Source organism: Cryptotermes secundus, unplaced genomic scaffold (genome assembly GCF_002891405.2).
Source record: "Cryptotermes secundus unplaced genomic scaffold, Csec_1.0 scaffold390, whole genome shotgun sequence".
Lineage (NCBI taxonomy): Eukaryota > Metazoa > Arthropoda > Insecta > Blattodea > Kalotermitidae > Cryptotermes > Cryptotermes secundus.
The window spans coordinates 483,589-500,637 of record NW_019744414.1 but is presented as its reverse complement, the minus strand read 5'-3'; the positions used below and the strand labels follow the sequence as shown (position 1 = coordinate 500,637).

The 17,049-nt window shown below is 37.5% G+C and overlaps 1 protein-coding gene across 5 annotated transcripts in view; it reads left to right on the top strand.

Moving 5' to 3' along the window:
* Nucleotides 1–1,214: 1,214 nt before the first annotated feature.
* LOC111874738 (alpha-1,3-mannosyl-glycoprotein 2-beta-N-acetylglucosaminyltransferase) overlaps nucleotides 1,215–17,049 on the top strand; it is a 28,802-nt gene continuing 12,967 nt past the window's right edge. For 3 of the 5 annotated variants that reach the window (XR_002844609.2, XM_023870479.2, XM_023870482.2), the window contains exons 1-7: nucleotides 1,215–1,387; nucleotides 3,821–3,950; nucleotides 8,078–8,192; nucleotides 9,208–9,305; nucleotides 9,394–9,621; nucleotides 11,117–11,255; nucleotides 13,454–13,682. Coding sequence is in view for 4 of the 5 variants with exons in the window: in XM_023870479.2 (XP_023726247.1) it covers nucleotides 3,843–3,950; nucleotides 8,078–8,192; nucleotides 9,208–9,305; nucleotides 9,394–9,621; nucleotides 11,117–11,255; nucleotides 13,454–13,682 (917 nt within the window). In the remaining variant the exon portion in view is untranslated. The other 2 variants (XM_023870481.2, XM_023870480.2) reach the window with 2 other exon arrangements.

The following is a 17,049-nucleotide window of genomic DNA, read 5'->3' as shown; positions in this document are numbered from 1 at the left end:
GTTGTTTACAAATAGCCCAGACGTGGTCAAACTCGGTCAAACTTAGGCACGTCACCGTTGGCGGGGGGGGGGTTACCATAGCGCAACACGTCACAATATGTAATAGGGCTACGTAATATTTGTTTTGTTCTATAAATGTGTAGTAGGCCTATGTAATACAGATATGTAGTAGCATTTTGTAAGTTATGAGTATGTTGATTATGTGTATTTTATAGCCTATTAGTTGTGAAAAATGTCGTTATAAACAAGCAACGAGACTTCACTCTTTTTTTATTTTACAAAATCTGGCAGCCCTACCTTAAGATTGTATCGCCATAAGCCCTTGTTCAATATTATTTGATCTAATGCTGTTTCACTTCGGTCCTTGTTGGGACATCAACAATTGCTTGCAAGCCACGTGAGTTTAACATTGTCAGTTGATGTAGATTTACTCTTCTTCCTAGGAAATCTATGTTGACATCACCTACAATAATGATGATCTTCCCTTTGTTTATTAAATTACTAATTATTGTCTGGCTTCAATAAATATACTATTACTGTTTGGAGTTGTATATACACAGATAATAATTGTGTTAAACTGGCCAAGTTCTGTTACACTAGGCTCAAAATATTCTTCTAGATTCAAGTTTTCAAACGAGTTATAAAGCTTTGCTTCTAGATTTGTTTTGACATAGGTACATAAGCCTCCATGCTGCTTATTTTTCTTACAGAATTTCAATATAAGGGGACACTTTTCAAAATTATAATAACCTATTTCTTGTTTCTGTAACCAATGTTCGGTGATACATAGTACGTCCAACTCTAGTCCTTTATCTGTTACTAGCACATCCATGTTTAGCTATTTATTTTACATAACGCAACTGCCGTGGTTTGTTATGCATGGTGATCTGTGGTTTTGCACTCACATGAATAGTTGGATAGGCCATTTTTAGTCCACGTACACGATATATACCGTAGTATGACCTGTGATAAATAGTTTCGGGTAATGGAAGTATTTATCGTTGAATGGATTTCGGTTATGTGTGGTATCTACGGTCATTACGTTGGTCACCTTCGTCACTATCGGACATCATTACCCGTGGACATTTGTACCGTGATTACGTTGTGTACCAATATGTATTAATCAGTGATGTAGTTAAACGGGGTCGATGTGTCGATGTTGTTGCTAACTAATCCCTGACTTTGGCAACGATGGCAACGACGGCCATGAGCGCCATGACGGCCATGACAGCCAAGACCGCCACGACCATGTAGTGTCCGAAGTTAGCCTGGTACTATTTCGGTCGTCGTGTAATAACTAGCAATTTTACAAAATACTAATGAATTTAGGACATTAAATTATTTTTGTGATGTTCAGTATGCGGTTCATGGTTTAAAATAACCATCAGTAAGTATATGATTTGGGATTTTATGCGGAAATTTCAATTTTTTATGTCTTGTCCGTCAAACGTGTGCCAACTCAACGAAAGTGATACAATCAGACGTCAGTTCGCCGGAAATACAAACCGCTGACAGTAACAAGTTTGACCGCAGATAATGTGTGTTTTGTTATAATAAGTTGTCTGACAGTTTGATGTGTGACAATTGAATGAAAGCTGACAGCATTGAAAATTCATTTTCTCTTCATTGAGCATCCATAATGGAGCTGCTGGTCTGTATCGTATTAACTAATTTAAAGAATTCATTTGTGTCGTATTGCAAACAACTTCTTGAAAACTGTTACTTTTTTTGTACAGTATATTACTGCAGTTCGTGTAGTCATATTGTTCCAGCTTCTAAAACTAGACTAGTATACAAATACATTCCTAGATCATTCCTTAGTGAGTTTGTAGGTAACTGCTCACTTTGTTGAGTGCTTGTTTGGTAGGATAGATAGACATATGCATTATTAATTTGTTCAATGTCACCTTTTCAAACTCCCAGTGATTGCTCTTCATTCTGCTGGTGTATAAAAGCCATGTTTCTAAGCTTTGGTTGGATATTGGTGATTTGCAGGTTAGTTCCACCTTTTCCTCTTGAGAGGTGTCAAGAAGAAAATGAAACAGCCACACACATCCTGTGAATGTGAGGCCTTAGCTTATTTAAGATTACGTCACTTGAGTCAATTCTTTATGGAACCAAGTGACTATTTCGATGCCCCCATGTACAAAATCCTATGCTTCATTCGAAGTGCAGGTTTTGCTTAGGGGCTAATCAAAAGGGGAAGCACAATAAATCACTGTAGGTCATGGTGCAAGGGCCAAGAAGGCCCACCCCTTATACATTCATTCATTCATTTGTGGGATGTCATTATATGAAGAGACAACCACTTGTTGAACTGTTCTGTAATATTTATTATAGTTGCACATTATACCCAGATGAACTTGAGTTTGAAGAATTGAAGTATAGTACCAACAATATTACTGCTTCCAACACCCACACCACACTTCTTTATATCGCCATATCTTCCTTGTATCTGGCACTGCGTCGGACAGCATAAAAACATGTCACTGTCCGTGTTGTTGTGGGCTTTGCCTAGCAACAGCTGTTTACTCGTTGCTAAGCAATGATACTTGCGTTGTCGCTGTAACATTTGCTTGAATGTGGGCAGTTCCCGCACATTCATTCAAGCTTTGGTTGGATATTGGTGGTCTGCAAGGTTAGTTCATAATCTTTTAAGCTGAGGTATATCATACAGATCAAAATGAGTGTTTGAATGTTGCTTGTGTTTGGTTCATATCAGATTAAGTGAATCCTACTTCATATTTTCAGTTGGATTATTAGATTACTATTTGCATTTTGATGTGACACTTTTATGAATGTGTAATAGTTGGATCCGCTTAGCTTATTGCCAAACTGCAGGGAGACCTTTGTCATTGAGAAAATTTGTAGTATGTATAGGATATGTGGGTGTTTTGTTGCATTCATGAGTATCTGGCAAGATTTCCTGCACTATTCTTTGTACAGTTTGCAATGTTGTGAACTTCTATTATATTTTGGCTAACTTCTCATTATTTTTTAAGTTTGCTTGAAATGAGTTTCCTTTTATTGAGTGTATTTGTTGATTAATTGCATTATTTTTTATAACTATATTCTTTTTTAGAAACACTTATGTGATATAGATCTTAGTTCTGGACTCAAGCTTCTGAATTGTTTCAGAGGTTCAGGCATTAAATAAAACAGGACTCGATATTTTCTTATGATTTTGAATAGTCTGGTCGTCCTGATCTAGAATTCTCTGCAGATCAGGATTCCAGTTTTTCTGATGAACAGAATAAATTAAACGATATTGGCATTGCTGGGACAGAGTTGGTTGTTTGTACTCAGTACTTAAATCATTGTAAAGTTTCGAAGAAAATCATTTCACAGATTGCTAAATAACTTACGCTGGATGTCTTTTGTTATTGAAATGTTTTCTCAGAATGTTTCTACAAGTGGCACACACACATCATGTATAGTTGAAATGAATGAATAAAATCCACTTAAGAGATCCTCATGGCTGAAGGTCATATAGAGAACAAGGCATATATGGTATAATAATATTAAAATAGATCTTAGGAAAGTCAGCTCCAATGACATGAACAATATAGATGGTCAGATGGTTTGGGAGGAATTTATGTGCGATGTTCCATAACTCAGCAAAGATAACATGAGGCTAAATCATCATGTTTTGAAATAGATGAGTGTGCAATAGTTCAGATTTGGAAAACCAGCTGTGTTTAGATAGTGATGGAGTGCTCTCTGAGTTGAGTTGCAGGCTTAGATTATATCTGCATTATGGGGATGTTTACATTGGGTGTGTTGGATTTGGACTCATCACATCTTGCCCATTTGTTTACAGATGATGTGATCGTTGGATTGCCATGCGTAAGAATCAATTTATTGGCTTCGCTTTTGTATCTGTTTGCTTGTGGGCTCTTGTGACATACTACCTCTTTCTGGACCGACCACTCAACCATAAACCTGATCAGGTGAGTGACCACACTAACAGTTTCCATCTACATGGCAGTGTTTTGACTTAAACTCTGCTACTAAAGGTTGCATTGCAATTGATATTCCTTCAGCTCCATGTTTAACCCTCAGACATGGGAAGGATTAAATCCTAGCCCCTAACATTGCGTGGGAGGAATTTCTGCTGGGGATTTAAATTCAACATACCAAGTAGCACTGGCTTCAAACTCCATCTATGGTCACCAATACACATGACACTACTAATTACTTTGTTGTTTCCTTGTCACGAGAGTCTTCAGTATAAGGGGAAAAATTCACTTGAAATATCAACATTCACATTTGATAAGCATTTGCTAGCCAACAAAATACCTGATAACAGCTGATTGATAATCGGCATTTCTGAGATCATTTACTCTAAGAGATATTAATAGATTTGCTCAATACACATATCAAATAATAGCTTAGACCTTTATATTGCAGTATATGCAAGGATAATTCATCTGGTTCTAATTCTACTTGTGAGATAGGAGCACAAATCATTAGCAGTCATCCATGTGCAGGAAACAGCACTCTGCAGTGGCACACAGCAGCTGAATAACATGCAGTGTATGGCACTTCATGCAGAGAAGTTGATGTATATCTTATTTGCTTGTCCGCTGGGTGACTGATTATTTAGTGACGAATGCTCGGGTCTGGCTACCTACCACTCAGTCTGCTAAGGAAATGAGGGTATATTATCATCAATTAGTGACAGACCAATATGTCATCATTAAAATGTTACTAGATGCTGCCTTCAACATATTTCTGGTATTCATACAGTAGTGTGAAATTCAAAAATATTTAATCAGGGCTTTTCTTCTGCAGGGTTCCTTACACAGTGTATGATGTGCCCTTGTTCATAGAGTAGATGGACTTTACCATTGTTCTTCTAGACCACTAAATCAGGAGGATTATATATAGGAAAAAATATTTTCTCTTACTCATTTAGTATAAGCTCTATTGTTCTGTTTGGAATGAGAGGTGGTACATATTGATTATTTTATATGCTACAGAGTCTCCTAGCTTCATATTGCCAAGCTGGAGAGGTAGGTGGATTCTCTGCTTGACTGCAAGCCCAAAATTGCACTTTTGTGCTGTATTACCATGAGAAAGTGAAGGGAGAAGTGGTTGATAATATTACCAGGTTATGTGGTTGCATTTGTATATGATCTGACTTCTGGGTCAATATTCACCTATGGTTTTCTGCAGTGTGTCCATTCATATGCTATAATAGTACCTTAAGAGGTCATGACTACTTCCTCATACTTTCCATGTATCACATTGTTCATAATCGCCTTCATAATCTTTATTGATGATACAACAGTTCTGAATAACTTGTAACACGCAGTAGAAACCTAGTACAGAGATCTTCTGAGATGGCATTGAAGCTGATTTACAAAGGAACAAAATTTGAAAGTATAGTTCAGTTTGGAATACATAATTGGTCTTGGCATTCATTTATTGAAGTTTAAAATCTGTAATTGCAGATAGAAACACAGTGTTGCAAAGATATACTCACTCACTCACTCACTCACTCACTCACTCACTCATTCATGGAGCTCAGCCATTCTTGAGAACCTGCCAATTGTGCAGCTACTCAAGAATTTCCCAGCATTTTATGGAACCCAAAGGTCATTACTGTGTTCACAAGAGCCTTCTACTGGTCTTTATCCTAAGCTAGGTCAGCCCAATCCATACCATCCCATCCTATCTCTCTAAGATAAATTTTAATATTGTCCACCCACCTACGCCTTGGTCTTCCCAATTATTTCTTCTCTTCTGGCTTTCCCACCAATATCCTGTATGTATTCCTCTTCTCCCCAATTTGTGCTACATGCCCTGCCCACCTCATCCTCCTTGACTTGCTCAATCTAATTATACTTGGAGAAGAGTACAAGTTATGAAACTCCTCATTATGCAGTTTTCTCCAACTTCCTGTCACTTAATTTATCTTCAGTCCTGATATTCACCTCAGCACCCTGTTCTCAAAAACCCTCAGCCTGTGTTCCTCCCTTATTGTCAGAGACCAAGTTTCACACTCATACAGAACCACAGGCAAAGTTATTGTTTTGTATAATCTAATTTTTATGTTTTTGGACAGCAGACGAGAAGACAAAAGGTTCTGAACTGAATGGTAGCAAGCATTATCCTAGTTCAGTCTCCTCTTAACTTCCTCCTGAATCAGGTTTTGATTTGTTATCATCGTCCCAAAATATCTGAACTGTGCCACATTTTCGAAACATCTGTTACCTATCTTTATGTCATGATTTTGTCCTGCATTTTGGTGATGAGACAGCAACATATACTTAGTTTTCTCTGTGTTTACTTTTAGGCCAACCTCTTTACTTGCGTCAGTTAAAGTTTGTGTGTGTTTCTTTATGGTATCTACATTATCACCAAGTAGATTCACATCATCGGCATAGACCAACAGTTGATACGACCCATTTAATTTCAGTCCCACCTGGTTTCCCTGGACCTTCCTAATGGCATATTTTAAAGCAAAGTTGAAAAGGAGTGGTGATAGAGCATCTCCTTGTTTTAGACCATACTGGATAGGAAATTTATCAGAGAAATGTTTATCAACACGGACTTTACTATATGTTTCGTTTAAACACATTTTAATCAACCTAACTAGTTTCATGGGTATCCAAAACTCTTATCAGAATATTGTACAATACTTCCCTCCTGACTGAATCATAGGCTTTCTTGAAGTCTACAAAAAGCTGATGTACTATTTCATTGTACTCCTGTTTTTTCTTCAATCTCTGATAAATGCAAAAGATCTGATCAGTAGTTGATATGGCATGTCAAAACCCACACTTATGATCCCCAGTAATTTCATCTATGGACTTAACCTCGAGAGAAGAATATTGGATAAAATTTTGTATGGAGTTGGTAGCAGTGATATCCCCCGATAATTACTACAGACAATTTCATAACCCTTCTTGTGAACTGGTGCAATAATAGACTCCTTCCACTGATCACAAAGATATACTTACAGTACAAATATAACACTGTAGAGTTGACAGTTATTTTTCTGTGTACTTTATTTAATGTTTGTCATATTGAAAATTGTTTGGGACAGAAACTAAATATTTTCATGAGATAACATATTGTCGCGTGTATTAGTGACTATAGACATGGTTCGGATGGGTAGTTGGATTTGCTGACCCTGTACAAGCCATAACTTTAAATAAGTATAACAGTTTTGCTGATTTTCACACCACAATTTACTCCACACTAAATGTTCTCAGTCTGCTTTCACTAGTCTTTGTAGCAGCTTAAACAGTGGCTATTCATCTGCATTGTTTTCACTATCCGTTTCCTAGCGGTGGACTATAATAGTCATCCTCCAGATATCACTGTACTACAGCACACATGAATTCTTCAAATCACATGCTGAGTGTTCCTTTCACAGGCTGACTTTCAAGCCTGAAGTGACCTGCACTCAATCTGGATGCCTCAGTTCCTCAGTTTGATTTCTTTGCTCCCAATCTAATATCCTGGCTGGCTGGTGCCTTGAGCTAGACTGACTTGAACAACCTTCCATGACTTGTATAACCATTCAGCACAGATCATAGCAGAAAACACAGCCTTGTCGTGGGCCTACAGAAAACACCTGCCTACGTCACTTCTTCTGTTGTTATGTGATGTCATCATGCATGCGTAATCTGTGCACGCTCCATAGCAATGGTCTGTGCGCAGACCACAGAAAACACTGCTCCTCTATTGGGGCCTCATGTGTGTTGTGGGCATTGCCTAACAATGGATCTACATGTCATAGTATTTTTGTAGGCATGTGCAAGAGCGATTTTTTCAGTTTGAGATGAGAATTTGGAATAACTTTGAGAAATAAAATGAGAACGGGAATTTTATGTAAAAGACCAAGCTTTGCATTGTCATAATCTATAACACTAGCCACTTTTTCAGTGTGCTGCCATATTTATCCAAGTGGAAGATGATTCTGAGTACAGGATGACCGCAAACTAGGAAACATGTCTTTGTTGTTATACAACTCTAGAGTTATGTTTGTGTTGATGTAGCAGATTGCCCATATTACCTTGCTGTGTTGTCATGCAGTCCTTGTGTTATGTTTGTACTGATGTAGCAGAAGCAAATCCAGATACAGGAACACCTCAGTCTGTTGGAGTTGAAGCTGAACGAACAGTTTTTGGATGGTGAGAAACTGCTGCAGCAACTCAGGAACATTGTCAAGGAGCAGCGTGAGTATTCCGACCACTTTCCTGATTTGTGTGTGATTCGCACACTTTCATAACAAATGTTGCAGCACTTCCACATCATTTAAAGTGTGATTGAGTTGTGATACCATGTAGTTTGGTATGTGGGTACCAGGCAGATGCCAGGATAGTGCCTGAAACTAGGCCAAGGCCACTTCTTTCACATTGTCATTTTCTCTTGTAATGTGGGCTTCCATCACTGGTTTTGAAGTTGCCAGTTATGAAGGAAAAGGTTCTGGCTTCGATAGCCTCATAATGAATGCCAGTAATGGATCACTTATCAGATCATCCTCTAGAACCAAGACGTGATTGTACCATCTGTAATGGAGAAGTATGACTTAGTGAGACTTTTGAGAAGGGTTCCCACAGTTCTAGCTGTAAAGTTATCTGTGCATGCTTACATAATATTGTAAGAGAAGAGGATGTAAAGTTTCACACATTTTTACTGTGGTAATAGATCTGTTTCTGGGTTTGTGCTTCTGCAGTCCTACTAAATGAGTTCTCTCTGTCACATGAATAGTAGTACTTGGGCTTCAGAATTAGTTTCTAGTGTACCTGCTGTGACTTAAAACAGCAGTTCACATAAAAAGGAAGAAAATTAATGAAAGTTTTCCATAGGCACATGTTATGTGCCCCCCCCCCCAAAAAAACATCTTTTTTTGTATGCTAGATTTTCTGATGCTAACTAACTTACCAGCTTACTCCATTGAGCAGAGTTCTTCTTTAGAAACTAATTGTTATTCAGCTGGTCAAGACATTCACCACCTTTTATGGAACGTTCGTGCCCTTTAATGTTCCAAAAAGAAAGTACCATTCCATACCTTCTCATACAAATTTTCTTCTTTATCATAATCATGGCCAGCACTGGCTCCTTTCGTGTACCAGGTGAATGCAGTCTACGTCATATTTCTCTAAGATCCATTTCAGTATCATCTTATATTCAAACTCATGATTTACATCTGGTGTTGCTGTGGGAACATACTGTTGTTGGTTATTGCAGAGTTGTCTGTGAGAGTTAATGAGGCTGGAGCTGAGGGGAGAGGTGTAGGTGAAGAGCAGCAGCTGGAGAAGCAGCAGGGAGAGAAGGAGGATGAGCAGGTAAGCTGTTGTATTGTGAGGGAGGTTGTGTCTTTTGTGGTGGCATTTTGAAGGTACTTGACTTGCATAACCATGTCATACTGCATAGGTTAATCGAATGCGATCGCTTGCTGAGGAGGTTCTGCCTGATGGGGGGCCTGTGATTGCTGTGCTAGTGTTTGCATGCAACCGAATCACTGTCAACAAGTGTATTGATCAGCTGCTCAAGTATCGTCCTGCGCGTGAGCGATTTCCTATCATTGTGAGTCAAGACTGTGGCCACCGCCCCACAGCAGATGTCATCGAATTGTATGGTGATGAGATAACTCGCATTGAGGTAGGCTCATGCATTGTGAATGAAGGTTTCGTGGCCTTTCCTTTCTTAGTTTTCAATGTAAATTCCACTTCATGTAAGGAAGTGTAGGGCATATGTTCCATACATGTATGCATGCATGCATGTACATAAATGTGATCTTTGTTATGAAATTTGTAAAATAAATGTAACCACATGATGAGCTCTCATAATGCAGATTTGCTTCTGGATTTTTATGAAACTCATAAACTTTTGTAGCAAAACTGGTGAAGTTTTGAGTGAAGAAAAATTTTGAATTTATTTGGAATGAAATATTATGTTGTGCATAAATAATAGTAACATTACAGACACAAAAACTTATTATATATTGTACAGTCTTAAAAATGAGTCTTTAGGAAATGTTATTTGAAGTGTTATGGTTTTCTAAATGTGTAATACATTGACTCGTCTGTTATATCAGGATTACAGTGGACATTGTCAATTGTCTGAGATGTATTTGATACACATATCATTTTAGAACATTCTACGCCTCTCTTTGGGCAGTTGGGTGATTTTATATTGACAGTTTTAGTTTTTTTTTTTTTTTTTTTNTTTTTTTTTTTTTTTTTTTTTTTTTTTGCTTTAAGATTAAAGGAGCCTGTGCGGATTAAATGTGGTGGGATTTTTTTTTAATTGTAAGGTAGTATGATAGCCACTACACTATGATGAACTTTTGTCAGCTCAGTCCACTGTTCACAATTTTCCAGCCCTTTGTAGGGCAGCTCACCATATGCATACCACTGAACACTCAGAAATAAAGGCATGCATGCAGGATGGATGGTAAGCTGTAGTATTAGTGTACTAATGTATTATTCAAAAAGTCATGGATTCAATTCCAGCTGTTGCTAAAAACCTTAAAAAACAATAAAATAGCTCTAACTGTAATTATGAGCAGTCACTTGAAAACACAAGTAGAACCAACTCCCTAAATATTTGTATATGAGATATACAGGTTTCTCATTATATGACAGTGATGCTGCCCTTAGCTTCCCTGATAAATCCAGCTCAATAAGTGTGGAATTACATCATTCACAGTGTTATAAATTGAAGATCATGTACTTCAGACAGTGTACAGTTCAATATAATCATAAATTATGTAATTTGCAATTTACAAGTCTGACTAACCTCTCTATGCAAAAGTAGACATTGCAGAAGAATCATCAGATTATCCACAATGTGTGTGTGTGTGTGTGTGTGAAGGTTATATTGCAAGGTACAGTACTCTTATCTATATTCTAAAATCAGATTTAGTTTTTGTATAAGGTTCTGAACTTAAACTGATGAAAAGTACTCCAAATGATCAGTGGTACTTGTGCACAGAAATGGAAGAATTGAAGACATCTGTGAAATGTGGTTCAGACAGGCTACATTCCATGGGAGTAGAGGTGTATAGATGCAGGCACCAGTATAACAGTTTTAGACCTGAAAATCATTGTAATTGTTTTGTGGTTTTCACTGCATCATTTTTCTGTTAATGCAGCAACCAGACCAGAGTGACATTCCAGTGCCACCAAAGGAGAAGAAGTTCAAAGGTTACTTCAAAATTGCAAGGCACTATGGCTGGGCCCTCAACTATACATTCTTCAAATTCAATTTTGACACTGTCATCATCGTTGAAGGTAAGAACTTAATGAGGTGATGGCTACAGTTTGGATATCTGAACCAGGAGTATTTACTACTGCATTCAGGTTGATCATTCCATCATACCCAGCAAGTGTGGCATGCTTTAATATATCAGTTATCAACTACCTGTGGTAAAGAGAGCAGGAAGTGGTGTGGTACGATGTTGTGTTGGTTTTGAGCCTACCCATAACACCATTTTGTTGGAAAATAACATGTTCTCTTGCTCCAGATACTTTTATGTAAACTTATCCAAAAACAGTTAAGGTTGTTACATTTATCTACAAGTTTCTGGAAAGGATCTCTTCAATGATAGATTGCATCTTACTGAAACATAGAAGATTGTACAGTGCTTCATTGCTGCTAACTTTTATGTATGTTTCATAAAGTGGCAGGGAAATGTATTTATTATGTCGAGATACAGGTTTCACTCCTATTTCATGGTAGACGAATTTTTAATTTCTCACGAAAATTTATGGTACATTTTTGTTATCCTTCTGTGCATATAAGAAAAATTCTAATTGTGAGCGAAAGCTTACAAATTAAGCAATTTCAGCTTATCATATTCAACTAATTGCGAAGATTTAACACATTGTATGATTGTAAGTTATACAGTAGGTCATGAATGAGTCGACAGTACCTTGTTTCAGTATATCAGTCCTTTTCTTTCTGTGAATTATGTAACAGTATTTTGAGTATTGAGATGGTATAGCTTCAGGAATTGTGTTGAGTCCCTGAGTACTAATAATATTTTGATGTCAGTATGTAAATTGGAGTTAGTATTTATCATGGCATGTCACTCAGTTTGTGAAGATTTGGAAGGTTTCTTTCCTTTTCAAAACATGCACACGAGCAGTATCCTTATATACAGGTTCAGTAAAATCATGTTGAGAGCCCTAATTTGAAACTAACAGGATAATCCAAGTAGAGATCTGTATAGGTAATATGATGACAATATGCATGTAAGACTGCTTGAATTCACATCTCCATGGATAATATGAGACATACCAAACTTTTTCCATACGTGCTTCCTGTTAATTTCAAGTATATTCAGCAACAAAACAGATTTATCATTTGTGGTGTGTATATGCTTGTCATTGTAGGTTACCTTGATAGTGAACTCTACCAGGAAATAAAGGATCCTGAGTGTAAAATTGCTTTATTAATCCAGTGTATGGGATCAGTTACAGGAGTAATCTTTCCCGACACATTTTTGATCAGTGATGCAATGCTCATAATCTGTTTTTGAATAGCAACAATGTTATATACAGGGTGTCCCAGGAGGAGTGTGCCAGACTTCTGGAGGGTGTCCCTTATGTTAAAGTATGCCAATATAACCCAAAACACCTATGTCCAAAGTTGAACGGTTACGGAGATAATGGCCAGAGAAGTGTGAAACTTTGACATGTGTTACACACTTGTAGATTACCAAATACATATTAAAACTGGCAGGAATATGTGGTTTCTGTAATGTTAATAATGTACGTAACATCAAACTAACTTGTGAGTGATGTGAAGCCATTAAATTGAACTACAAAAAACTGGCACGCCATGTCAAAGTTGTCGTTAAGAGTTCCAAGCACTATACATGACACATGAATGGCAAGCACTGACATAACATTGCTGACTGCGCGTTGTGGTATGCGAGTGAATGGGGCTAACGTGAGCTGTCATCACTACACTCAAGGACAAACATAGATAAGACTTGTCAGCTGACAGGTACAGTGCGTGGAACCGCCAGAAGACCACACTTTTCTCGGGCCATTATCTTCATAACCGTTCAACTTTGGACATAGGTGTTTTGTGTTTTATCGGCAGAGTTTAACATAAGGAACACCCTCCCGAAGTTTGGCACATTCCTCCTGGGACACCCTGTATATCCTCAGTATGCATGAATCACATCACCCTTTATTATAACAAACCTCTAAACTGTATAGTTTGTTCTGAGAATTCAATTCCAAACTGTATTTATATTTATTTGAATAAGAATTGACTGTCTCTGGCATCATGTAGCTTATAACAGATTGGATTCCTGTATTAACACATTCAGTTTACTGTTTATTTTAAAAGGTTTTTCTCTAGTGTTACAAATTATTTTGCTCTAAATTATGCATATTATTCAATCATTGGTTTTTTTGACACAAAAATCACATATTATGGTTAATGTTACATTGAGAGTTTAATTTTTTTTTTTCAGACGATCTTGACATTGCACCAGACTTCTTTGAGTACTTCTTGGGAACATATCCCATCTTAAAGCGGGACCCCACGCTGTGGTGTGTGTCTGCGTGGAATGACAATGGGAAGGCTGGTCTAGTGGATGAAAATGCTCCTGACCTCCTCTACCGTACTGACTTCTTTCCGGGGCTTGGATGGATGCTTACAAAATCTGTCTGGGCAGAATTGGCCCCAAAGTGGCCCTCCTCGTGAGTGTTTTATAATGTTTTATATAACATTGTTGAGGAAACCATCACTTTGAAGTTTTATATAACATTGTTGGGGGAAACCATAACTTTGAAGTGTTATCTGCAGACTTGCAAACTGACATGACATAAAGAAAATATGAAAATTTAAAATGACTGAAACAGGATTATAAGATTTTCATCGGAAATAAAGAATATGGATGACCATTTAGGTGCATTTATCTGTAAGCACTGCTGAAGCTTAAGACACTTCATATGTGGTTTACTGTTAAATTATACTTAGTTTTAGGCATGAGTGAATTCTAGCCAGAATGTTCAAATCTTACAAATGGATGGAGTGTGTAATAAATGAGTCAGTTTGGGAAAAAGTAACTGGTGAAAAATACATTAAATGGTTAAAATTTTAATTTATAACATTAAAATGGTGCTTCTTACATGGGACATGCTTTTATACAGAATACATTAAGCAGGTTAAAAATATGTTACCTTTAATAGTATAATTTTGGGTATCATATAAAACTCCTTATTGGGATCAGTTGTAACACTGCAGTGGAACGGCCTAGGTCAATATCACTGTAGCTACATGTTTTGGCTTTTGAAGCCATCATCAGGCAAATACATGGTTACTACATTCACACACTATTGAACTGCATTTCAATGTGATGGGACAGTGGAGTTGGATACTTGACAACTGTGTTACACTATAATAATACAAGGTATAAAAATACAAATAAAATTATAACATTACTAGCTGTGCCCGGCCACGCCTTGCTGTGGCTAAGTCTGCCCGTCCCTTCCCAGTTTCATTTGAAATTACTCAATGCATTGCTTCCGCTTCGCGAGTACAGCGACCTAAGCTTGTTCTTCTGTGAGGCATTATTTGGACGAAATATTTGAATTCAAACGCAGATCAATTGACACAGCTCAATCCCACCGCCACCTGCACTGAAAAATAAGGAGAACAGTTAAGAAAACGAAATGAAAAACAATGAAAAATAGACTATACTCACGAAATGAACGCTATGGTAAACGACACAGCCCAATTCCGATCGCATCTTCAAGTCTGGCTGCATGTCGCTCTGCTGCTTCCTCGGCACGTATTTGAGCCTGTCTTTGTCTCTTTCGCTTGTTCGCTGATGCCCGTTCTTCTCCAGTTTGATTTGCAAATACTCAATGCATTGCTTCCACTCGGCGAGTACGATGACCAAAGTTTGATCTTCTGCGAGGCATTATTTGAATGAACTAAAGCAGATCGATTGCACTGATGAAGAAAAAATGCTAGCAACAGGCCACTGTTATTGTGTTTCCATGGAAGTATACGCTAACTGTTCTAGCGTTACTATTGACACGACTGCTGCGAATGCAACGTTGAGTCAAAATTTCGAAGCGCTCGGACGGGATAGGGAATACATTATCGAAGAGTTAGTTCCATCTGTTGCTTAGGAAATGCTAGCAACGGGCCACTGTTATTGCATTTCAATGGAAGTATACGCTGTTTTAGGGTTACTATTGAAACGACTGCTGGATTTCGAAGCGATCGGTGAAGTCGGAGATCTTCGATAAGAGAAAACGAACATTTACATTTTTATTTAAAACTCTTCGGAGCTGGACTATTATAACCTGGTTTTGGACACAATAGAGGGCACGATCTGTTGTTAGCAACGGCCCACTGTTATTGCGTTTCCATGGATCTTCGATAAGAGAAAACGAACATTTACATTTTTATTTATATAAGATAGATAGATGAAAACGACACAGCCCAATTCCAAGGCAATGTCACACGAACAATTAAATCAAAATGAAAATAAATCGAAACTGTTTATATTCGGCGTTGGCTATCCCAAGACTAACTCCTTCGGCGCTTACCTCCAGGCTCTCTTCCATATCCCTTGGCATCTGCCCCGAGACTGACTGCTTCTTGTCCAAGGTGGGCTATTTATACCTCAGCGGATGTTGTGATTTCACTCAGAATCTCTTGTGATACTTGTGATCTCGTGATACTCAAGACACTCGTGATACTGAACAGTCGCCAGAGCTAAACTCTCTTATACATATAGCCAGTGCTCGGACAGGATAGGGAATACCTTATCGAAGAGTTAGTTTCATCCATTGCTTAGGAAGCTAGCAACGGCAAACTGTTATTGCGTTCCCATGGAAGTATACGCTAACTGTTCTAGCGTTACAATTGAAATGACTGCTGGATTCGGAACATGTGGCAGGTTTTTACCTGTTTTTACCTGTCACGGGTGTGACATCTACATAATAGGCACACAGAAACGCGTGTGTTCGAATGCAACGTTGTGTCAAAATTTCAAAGCGATCGGTGAAGAAGTTTCGGAGATCTTAGGTAAGACTCAAACGAACATTTACATTTTTATTTATATAGATTATAAAAAGAAAGTTATACAATAAAATGTGGTTAAAAACTATTCATGTAATGTTTCATACTATGAAGTCAGTTGTTGCAATCTTATTGTTATATTCCAGCAGATATATGGCGATATATTTAATGACTTGTACACGTGTAGTTAACTGCTTGGAGGCCTGTGGTATTAGTGTAGTATTATTTGGTATTTATTCTTTAACCTGTCCGTCATTTTACAGTGTATTTTTGTCCGCTCTGTTATCTGTATTCCAAACAGAGTGGACAAAATACATTGTAAAATGAAGCACTGGTTAAAGAATAAATACCAAATAATACTACACTAATACCATGGGCCTCCAAGCAGGTAAAAATACATGCACAAGTCAATGAATATACTGCCATATATCCGCTGGAATATAACAACAAGATTGCAGCAACTGACTTTATAGTATGAAGCATTACTTTTTCGTAAGTATACAGTAGGCCTAACCTACAAGGATTGTGTTATTTTATATCTTAAGGAAGTCGATTTGTATTTTCACAAGTGTTATTTATATCTTACATAAGTTGTTTATATTTTCGTAAGTATACAGTAGGCCTAACCTACAAGGAGTGTGTTATTTTATATCTTAATGAAGTCGATTTGTATTTTCACAAGTGTTATTTATATCTTACATAAATTGTTTGTATTTTCGTAAGTGTACAGTAGGCCTAACCTACAAGAAGTGTGTTATTTTATATCTTTAGTAAGTTGATTTGTACTATTGCAAGTGTACCAGTGGGCCTAACCTAAAATAAGTGTATCATTATTGTATATAGTGGGCTTTAAAAGATTTGTGCCAGCATATACTCTTGTAAGTCATAATCACAGATTAGACTCTTTAAATATATCTGTTAGTTAGTACTGAATTATAAGTTAACATAAGGGGTAATAATGGCCACAAGGGGTAACGGCTTATCAGGTAAATGTGGGGCCTGCAGAAGGAAGGTTAGCCAGGGGACAGG